The 10847-nt window shown below is 36.8% G+C and overlaps 1 protein-coding gene across 1 annotated transcript; it reads right to left on the reverse strand.

Moving 5' to 3' along the window:
* Positions 1-319: 319 nt before the first annotated feature.
* LOC145106701 (uncharacterized) lies at positions 320-673 on the reverse strand. The gene has a single exon (XM_079043641.1). The coding sequence runs from the start codon at positions 671-673 to the stop codon at positions 320-322; it is 354 nt and encodes a 117-aa protein (XP_078899767.1).
* Between the last annotated feature and the right edge of the window lie 10174 nt (positions 674-10847).

Here is a 10847-nt window from a genome sequence, read left to right on the forward strand (position 1 = left end):
AAGATTGCCTATTCCCCATGATTAAGTTCATCCTTGCATGCTCCACATCCACACTTCTTTTTAGCCCCTGCAAATAAGAAAAAAAATGTGAAATCCACATGCTATATCAAGGACCCAAGAACGAGAATATGATGAGTTATTACAAAAAATAGTGTAAATACTTATCGAGGTTGGCTTCACCTTGCCATCCTTGATATCTTGCAAGTACTTCGGGTAGCTTCGTTTCCAATTCCCGTTGTCATTGCAGTAAATGCAAGTGGTCTCCTTTGGGTTGGAAACAGGAGGAACATCAGAACTGGACTTTCATTTGGGCCCATTACTAGATGACCCAAATTGGTACTTTCCCTTCCAGTTCTGCTTGGGAGGACATTTTCTTTTTTTTCCCTTTCCCTTGACCAATAGCCAGAACAGGAGCAACAGTAGGAGTGGACAAAACACTTTTTCCCTTCATTCCTGTTTTAGTCATTCGCAGGAGGTCGTAGAGTTGTGACAAAGTAGTTTCATTGTTGTTTAAATGACAGGTCAATATGAATTGATCATAACAACTCGGCAAGGAGTTTAACACTATGTCGATTGCCAACTCTTCATCAAAATTCACATTCAACTTGATGAGCCTGTCCACGTATCGTTGCATTCTCGAAATGTGGTTGCTAAAAGACTCACCCTCCTTCATCTTTCTGAAAATGAGGGACTTTACCACCTTGTACTTTTCTTGACGAGCCCGCTTATGGTACTTTTATAGAAGGTCCTTGTTCATATCGTACGACCAGTAATCCTCATAGTGTCTATGCAATTTTGGATTCATCGTGGCCACCATGATGCAAGCAACTTTTGTTTCATCATTGTAGTATTTGTTGTTGGCGGCCATTTCTTCAGGAGTGGACTTCATTTCATCGATTTCTTCAAGTGGTTTCACCAGGACATATTCCTTGTCCTCAAAACGAAGTGCCATTTTAATGGTGTGCATCCAATCGTTGTAGTTGGTTCCATCCAGTTGCACCTTCGACCATATGTTCAATAGAGAGAAGTTGTTATTAGAGGAGGAGAAACCAAAAGTATCGTTTAGAGTAGACATCTGTAAAAGAAAGATAGTTTTAGTTAGATAAGAATAATCCTCAATATAATACCCAAATGGAATATCAAGGCTAGGATCCAACTAAATAATTCACAACTTAGAAAAGGGATGTCGTAATCTAATTCTAAATTATATAAAGGTAGGTAAACGACGATTTACCAATTTCACCATCGAAAAACGAAATTTTAACCAATTAGGTTTTTAATGAAATTCCTAGATCTTTTGAGATTCATTGAAACTCTTCAATGGCATGTTTAATCTCGATTATGCCCTTCCATTTGTGACTGGGATACCGAGGATCACAAACAAGATGTGAATAGCTTTGCAAATTAGCTTGGTACTATCGATGTTATTTATCATCTTATTTTAATGTGCCGGTTAACCACACACGCTCCATTAATCAATGATAAATTTCGAGACACACATTGCCACTCTTTATTAGTACCTATTAGTGTGCCGGTTAACCACACACGCACGAATAATGACTAATAAAGTGCAATGTGCAATTTCATGGGTTAGCATACAAATTCACATTTTTCCTGAAGTAACTAAGAATGAGAATTTAAAAAATAAGTTTAGTTACTTTATAATTCACTATACTTATTAATGAGAATTAATTTGTCTTTTCAATCCCGTTCGGCTAACGACCCTCCACCAACAGGGAAGCGGCGGGTGAGAGTGGACACCCATTCAACTACCATTTTATAGGAATTTTCGTTATACCCTCCCCCCCCCTTATAGATCCGCGTCGTGAATGAGGCGTACTAGCGGTTCAAATGACTTATTCTTATACATATAGTAATTATTAAACATTTAATTACATATAGTATAAGGTGCATTTTAAACTTTTCAAAATACTAGGTTTAATTACTAAAATTTGAAAATTTAAAAAATATTTAAATTAAACCAAATGATTTAATAATTATAAATTAATTAAACATATAATTAATTTATTAAATCAATTTAGGATTATCCAATTAAATTAATCATGATAACTTAATCCTAATTCTTTCCTCTAATTTCAAAAATAATGGCTAGGGATATATCTAATTTTATAATTATCCTATTTAACTAGATAAACAGATAATTACCAAAAACAAGATAAACCTATCATTATCTAGCAATTTCTGAAGTTTGTGGCTTGCGAAGGAAGGTAAGGATTTCAATCCTTACCTAAATTTTGAAATCTTGGGAGGTAAGAAACTCTCCAAGATCTAAACTTGTAGGGCAAGGCAAATGGTTTCAACCCTTTCCTAAATTTCGAAACTTAAGGCCTAAGCAACCCTAACTTTGAATACCATGGTCCATAAGGGTTTAATTGCTATAAAACCAAATTTATGAATTCAACCATTGCAATCTATTAAATAGAAAACAAGGCAAGGCTGTGATACCACTGATAGGTTTTGAGCATAACAAACAAAAAATCATGTGTGTACATGCAACCCTAATTCTTGATTTATGTTTTCTCTAATTGAACATACAACTTGAACATGAAAAGGAAGCCCTAAGATAACTAGCATATTTTCGAAAATACAATTAGGGTTAAGATAAACATACCTTGATTGTTATTGACAAATAACAAAGAATCCTTGTGTTGTCGAAGCCTTGAGATAAAGCACCACAAATGTCGTACCTCTATTGGTCCACACCCAACACTAGGAAGAGGATGAGAGAGGAGAGAGGAGAATGGAATTTTAGAATTCTATTAGGCAAGGGATGGTCGAAATTATGAGGGGTTAAGGCCCTTTATATAGGTGAGGTAGCTTAGAGCCAAAGCTAGTGTTTAAAGAGGAAACCCTAATCCCTTAGCTTAAGGGCCAAGCAGCCCATGAGCCTCCATCCAAGAGCCTTTGGACGAAAATTCTTGGCCCTTCCTAGAAGTTTTCGTCCAACCTCTTCCAAGGAGGTTCTAGAGCCTCTTTCCTTAACTATCAATAAATTGCCAAACAGCCCCTGCACTTTTAATTAATTCAATTAACCCCAAAAATTAATTCCAATTAATTTCTAATTAATTACTAATTAAATAATATGATTTCTAATTAATATATTATTTTCATAATACATTAATAAATCAGTTATTCCAATTTATTAATTATATAATAAATTAACCTTCTCTCTCCAAAAGTCATCCTATCCAATTGCTAGGATTGAGGGCAACCCAAAAAGACTGTGCTACCATCATTTCAACTTTATACCAATTATAGTTATGGGCTTAGACACCTAATCCAACAGAACCAAAATTTCGCACGATCATTGAGGGTAAACATAGCCAGATGTCACACCCCCAAACCAGACGGCGGAAACGTCCGAGGGTGGAGGACTTCATTTGTAGTATCACAACACATGCATTATAGTAATCAAAGTACAAACAACCATTGTATTTAAAAAGTATAAATATTTACATGTGTTTCAACATTGTATACTGAAACTAAATAGTTATACAAAAGAAAAAGACAAGACATAAATAGCTCCATCTTCTCAAAAGCTTGGGGTGTACCTGTCTACTGGTTCCCTGAGAATACAAGTAATTTGAAAAGAGAGTATCAACATAAAGTTGAGTGAGTGCATAAGTATTTATGTTTTGAGAGAATGTTTTTTGTTTCTTAAATATGTAAGCTGTTTCCAGAAAATCCTATTATTTCTGCAGTATGTGAAAAGTAGTTTTAGTTGCATCAAACTGTTCTAGTTGTAAATCAATGTTCTGTATTTGTAATCCTTTTGTAAACGAGTATCTGAGTGTATATCTGAATTCATCAACTGTTATTGTAAACTGTAATGTAATACTATAAAATGTATCTTGTAAACTAGTACTTTGGAATAGTACATAAGTTTAGTTAATTATACACTAACGTATTGTTAATATCTTTTAATGAGATATTATAACCATACTGACTAGATGGCCTGACCCAACGCTATGAGTGCGCTGAAAACATGTTGATAACAATTTGTCACTCATAGGGGTGAATGCCTGACTGTAGCTAGCAGTCCGAGTGCGGGGTTGTCAATCCTAATATAGATCTATACACACATTGTTTCGATCCCCAGTTGGAGATTCTGGTTATAATGTCAGGACTTTAACTATGTTGTTTAAAATGAATTAAACAACCTGAACTACTTGTCTCATAAAAGCATATAAACGTTACATGTATAATAGTTATGAAAACCCAATCATTCTGAAATAAATAATTGATAGTATATTCTTGAATTAGTGTTCTTAAAATGTATTTGGAAGAATGTATAATCTTGAATAATTTTGAATCAAACCTTTATTTTTGTAATACAATGTACTCTAGTATACTTTAATCGTGAATTAATGTTCTGTGAATCATAAATTATACCTATTATTATTTATATGTACTTTCTGATTTGATAACGAGTATTCATGAATGTAACCCTTTGCTCAACATGTTACAAAGGGTAATTGAAACTAAATGAACAAACTTTTATACTTGTATACATATACAAATATATATATATATATATATATATATATATATATATATATATATATATATATATATATATATATATATATATAAGTGAAATTTAAATGACATTCAGACAAACAACTGATACTTGTAATCTCACATCCAAACAAGGAAAAGGAACTAAAGTGGGTTATTAGTCCGAAATCTTTTAAATCTTATTTATATAAATATATGTTAGTAGTATGATTTTTTTTGGGGGAAAAATATAAGTTTATAAAACATTTAAAAGAAGTTTGACATTTTGAAATTCTTTTTGGTGACTTGATGTCATTTTGAAACAATCATTGAAAACCATTTGATTTACTGATAACTGAAATACATTTTGATAAGATATTTGAAATCACATGTTTATAACACAAAAAGTTTGTGTTAGACTTGTATTCTCCCTTAAAACAGTAAAAACTATGAAAATGTGGGGGTATGAACTCACCTGTTGTAAGTTATTCAAATGTAAGGTTGGTGTAGGATGCTAAGTGTCAAGTGAAGTCTTGAACACAATGGATCCTATTAAGCATATATGGATACATATATGGATATAACTAGTGTATATAACAATTAATTATGATAGGAAATCACTTTAGGGAGTAGAAAACACTTGAATTTAAGTGTTACATTCACATGTGATTGCTCTATAGGTGTTTACGGCGACACAAGGTGTTCATGGCCTTGGAGTTTACGGCCTAAGATGTTCTTCATAGGAGTTTATGGCCAAAGGAGATGCACATGGCCGTAAACTCTCATTGTTCTTGGAATTGATTGTTTTCAAGGTTGCAAGTTATGAATTTCTATAGAATAACTAATATTAGGATGTATACTTACGTTTTGAAGCTTGAATGAGGTGTTCACGATCTAAAGAATTAGTATGTGTTCTTGGTGTTCTTGAAGATCTAAGCAAAAGAGATGATTTCATGGATGAAATCATAGAGTTTCACTAGATTAAGCAAGGTATCAACTAATTAAAATAGGAGAAGCACTTACTTATTTGAAGATTAAGGTGTAAATATTGATGATAGTTGAGAGAAAACCGATTTTCTTTGGTTGAATGTGTGAGAAATAGTGAGAAAATGAAGGAAATCTATATATAGGTGCGAGGGTTTACGGCCGAGTAGTTTGCGGTCCGAAGTCGGTTTGATGTTTACGGCCGAAGCCTCGTTTACGGTCGGCGAGGAGTTTACGGTCCAAAGTGTTTATGGTCGTAAGCTCTTTGCGGCCCGAAGTGTATACGGTCCGATGCAAGAATAAGATGCGAAGTTCTCGATTTTTAGCCTTTTCCTTCTAAATTCAACTATGGATATTATAAAGATTTTAGAAAATAAAGGTCATTATCATAACCTTTAAATAAAAATCCAAATAATAAAAAGAATTTTAGTTGACTTTAGTTTGACTTCGGTTGACTTGAGTTGACTTTACAAATAGGAAAATAACGAGATGTTACATTATCCTCCTGTTAGAGAGAATTTCGTCCCGAAATTAGAGTTTAAGCAAACAAACAATTTACAATAACTAAGCGAAAAGATGAGGATATTTCAGATTCATTTGATCATCGCGCTCCCAAGTGAATTCAGGTCCACGTTTGGCATTCCAGCAAACCTTCACTATAGGAATACGACTTTGTTTCGTTTGCTTGACCTCTCGGTCCATGATTTCTACTGGTTCTTCCACGAAGTTGAGGCTCTCGTCGATCTCGATTTCATCGAGTGGAATAACAAGAGTCTCGTCGGACAGATACTTTTTTAATTGTGAGACGTGGCATACAGGATGTATGTTACTTAGTTCTTGAGGTAGTCGGAGCATGTAAGCTACGGGACTAATTGTAGCAAGAATCTCGAATGGTCCTATATACCTTGGATTCAACTTGTCACGCTTTCCAAAGCGTATCATGCCCTTCCAGGGTGAGACCTTCAACATGACGCAGTCACCAACCTAGAACTCCAAAGGTTTTCTTCTTTTGTCGGCATAGCTTTTCTGTCTATCTCTGGAAGCTTTAAGTCGCTCCCGGATTTGTACAATTTTCTCTGTGGTTTCGCGAATGATTTCCGGACCAGTAAGAGTACTGTCAGGAACTTGACTTCTAGCTAGCTGCGTATCACCCACTTCAGCCCATCACAGAGGTGATCTGCACTTACGGCCATAGAGAGCTTCGAAAGGAGCAGCCTTTATACTAGTGTGATACCTATTGTTGTAAGAGAATTCAAAAAGGGGTAAATGAGTATCCCATGCCTTACCAAAGTCTATCACGCAAGCTCGTAACATATCTTTTAAAGTTTGAATCGTCCTCTCACTTTGTCCATCAGTTTGTGGATGGTAGGCTGTACTCATGTCCAACCTAGTTCCCAAACATTTTTGTAAAGACTGCCAGAAACGAGAAGTGAATCTACTATATCGGTCAGAAATAATAGATATTGGCACACCATGCAGTCTAACGATTTCTTTGAGGTAAGTTCTTGTTAGCTTCTCCATCTTGTCTGTCTCCTTGATTGGTAAGAAGTGTGCGGATTTGGTTAATCTATCGACGATCACCCAAATAGTTGATGGGTTATGAGCATTCTAACACTCCTAAGTGTACATGCAACCCTAGAAAACCTTGGATCTATGTTTGTCTAAAATACATGCAAAATACTTTTTCCAAGGTTCAAAAACCTATCTAGCATACATGGGGAACTTTATAATACAAAAGATAGCTAGAATTACTTACCTTGTAGTTGTTATGATTCCTTGAAAGCTTGATAGCTTAGCACCCCAAGTGTGATGCCTCAAATGCTTCACACAACACCAAATGCTTTGGAATGACTTTGAGAGAATGCAAACACTCGAAAAAATCGGCCTAGCCCTCTTGTAACTATGTGTAGCCGATTTTGGTAGAGAACATGTTGTTTATATAGTGTGTCACATCTAGGGTTACACCATGTAAACCCTAATGTGACATGACTCTTTATTTCCATGACCCATGGGTTTGTAAATCCCATGGAGCATCCAATGGGTTTAACCCAACTTGATAATCCATGGAGCCTTTTAGCCCACTATACAAGTTATGGATGATTAAAATAATCAACCCATATATTTAATTAGTCACCTTTTGATCACTTAATTAATTCTAGATTAATTCTTGATCAATACTAATTAAATAATACTATTAATATATTAGAACTTATAATATATTAATAAACCAGAAGTGTTATTTCTCTCATTTAGTCTATCCAAATGCATGATGCCATGCAACCCAAATGGACCATGCGGGGTCGGGTCAAGTACATACCAGAAATAGTTATGGACTTAGACACCTTATCAAACAGTCTCCCATTTGGATAAGTCTAATAACTATAACGGCAAGTATGACTTCAGGAACCGATCAGCAATCGTAGCTCTTTTCAAGGTTTCTCGGAACTGAAAAGATGATGATACGTCATTTCAGATAAGTGATCATATAATCCTCTGTTCTAGATATCAGCCGGACAAATACATGGAACAATGTCTTACTTTTGTCCAGCAGTTTGTTTCCCGATTTCTGATTTGTTTGACACAGAACTTAATTGAACACATCAACTTAGTTCTGACCAGGCCCGGTACATAGGTCAAAAAAAAATCATCGAGGGGCCCAGATATCGCTTCTAATCCAAGAAGGAACAGATAAACTTCGACTCAGATGCTTGTTCTACTACTTGTTAAATCACACACAAACGCACGTTTTATAACATCGAGTTACCAATGCGTTTTCGCACGATCAATGCATAATGAACTCATAGTCAACAAGTCATATCTCTAGGTTTGAAGACTTATATGATATTACCGTCTCGCGATCACTCGAGATAAATTCCATGAAGTGATACCAGCGAGCGTGGGTTGAATCCAATACTCAGAACTTATGAGCACTCATGAGTGTTGAGGCCATGTCCAACATCTTAGACCTCTACAACCAACTCATGACAGTCATTCATATTTACTTCCAACATATGACCGACTGTGGATAATTTGAATAATATGTAAAACACAACATAAATATTCTAGAAGTCAAAACATGCAAAAGAAATAATAGTAAACGATTGACAAAAGATAGCAACACTTTACTCATAAATAAACACAACTTTTATTCATCATCAAATGTCAATTACATTTTATTCAAAACTATCTAACTACTAAAACTAATATCATCCTTCAGCCCTATGCTCCTTGCATGTTGGAGATGCTTAACCTTACCCAGTCCCTTCGTGAGGGGATCTGCCGAGTTCTCATCCGATGACACCCTCTTTGCCACGAGGAGTCCTTCTTCTATTCGATGTCTGATGAAATGGTATTTTCTGTCAATGTGTCTGGATCTCCCGTGATCCCTTGGTTCCTTTGCTAAGGCAACTGCACTTTCACTATCACAGAAAATCTCTATGGGCTCATTTATAGCTGGTACAACTCCAAGGTCTCCAATGAAGTTCTTTAGCCATATAGCCTCCTTTGCTGCCTCGCTTCCCGCTATATACTCTGATTCGCAAGTTGAATCAGCCACTGTCTCCTGCTTGGAACTTTTGCAAGAAATTCCTCCTCCGTTTAAGGTAAAGAACCAACGCGACTGAGAGCGGAAATTATCCCTATCAGTCTGGAAACTAGCATCACTATACCCTACAACTCTCAAGTCATCACTCCCACCAAGGGTAAGGACCTAGTCCTTAGTCCTCCGCAGGTACTTGAGAATGTTCTTTACTGTCGTCCAGTGAGCCTTCCTAGGGTTCCCCTGATACCTGCTAACCATGCTCAAAGCAAAGGCTACATCAGGACGAGTGCAGGTTATAGCATACATGATCGAGCCTACTGCAGAAGCATAAGGTACTCGACTTATTTCTGCTATCTCAACCTCGGTACTCGGGCCCTGAGTCTTACTCAATCTAGCGTTACTCTGGATGGGTAACTCTCCTTTCTAGGAATCTTGCATGCTGAACCTCTTCAGCACCTTATCCAAGTATGTACTCTGACTAAGTCCAATTAGTCTTTTACTCCGGTCTCTCAGAATCCTTATCCCAAGAATATACGCAGCTTCTTGTAGGTCTTTCATAGCCAAACACTTCCCAAGCAAGGACTTCACTTCTTGCAAGGTTGGGATATTATTTCCTATGAGTAGTATGTCATCCATATACAATAGCAAAAAGCTAACTATACTCCCACTAGCCTTGACATAAACACAAGATTCATCTTCACTCCTCGAAAAACCAAACTCTTTGACTTTCTCATCAAAGCAAAGATTCCATCTGCGAGGTGCTTGCTTTAATCTATAAATGGATTTCTCAAGCTTACACACTCTGTTAGGGTACTCTGTGCTGACAAAACCCTCTGCCTGATTCATGTAATCATCCTCAGCCAACTTTCCATTGAGGAAAGCGGTTTTGACATCTATTTGCCATATTTCATAGTCATGAAATGCAGCAATGGCTAACAATACCCTAATAGAATTAATATTGGCTACTGGTGAAAAGGTCTCATCATAATAAACTCCTGGAGTTTGAGAAAAGCCCTTTGCAACCAGTCGCGTGTTGTAAGTGTGTGTATTCCCATCCATGTCGGTCTTCTTCTTGAAAATCCTTTTGCACCCTACTGTCTTACGACCTGGTACATTGTCAACCAAGTTCCAAACGAGATTGTCATACATGGACTGTATCTTTCTGTCCATTGCCTCTTTCCATTTGGCAGACTCGGAGCCTGCCATGGCTTCCGCATAGTTGTTAGGTTCATCCAAACTTACCAGTGTCTCATCACTGATAAGTGTCTCACCTTCCGCAGTAATATGGAAACCATAATAGTGCTCAGGTGCATTCCTAACCCTTGTGGAACGACTCAGAGGTACAGACATGTCAATTGGATCAACAGGAGTTTCCTCCTCAAGTTGACTGTTAGGGTTTGAGGTTCCTTCACCACTTAACTCTTGAAGTTCTTCAAGGTCAATTTGCCTCCCACTGTTTCCTTGGCTTATGAACTCTCTTTCTCGAAAGACACCCCTCCTTGCTACAAAGACCACATTCTCACTGGGTCTGTAGAAGAGGTAACCAAAGGATTTCTGTGGGTAGCCAATGAAAATACACCTATCACATCGAGGTTCGAGCTTATCGTGAGTCTCGCGTCTCACGAAAGCTTCGCAACCCCAAATCTTGATGTGGGCTAGACTAGGAACTTTTCCACTCCACATCTCGTGAGGTGTTTTGGCAACCTTCTTTGTAGGGACCAGATTAAGGATATGGGCGGCAGTCTCTAAGGCATACCCCCAGAATGAGATTGGTAGCGAAGCTCGACTTATCATGGAACGAACC

The sequence above is a fragment of the Lactuca virosa genome, chromosome 4 (assembly GCF_052849685.1).
Source record: "Lactuca virosa cultivar CGN04683 chromosome 4, Lactuca_virosa_CGN04683_v6, whole genome shotgun sequence".
Classification (NCBI taxonomy): domain Eukaryota; kingdom Viridiplantae; phylum Streptophyta; class Magnoliopsida; order Asterales; family Asteraceae; genus Lactuca; species Lactuca virosa.

Bases quoted from the DNA above. Each gene is read 5' to 3' on its own strand.
- LOC145106701 (XM_079043641.1), bottom strand. From the start codon at position 673: ATGAAGGAGGGTGAGTCTTTTAGCAACCACATTTCGAGAATGCAACGA.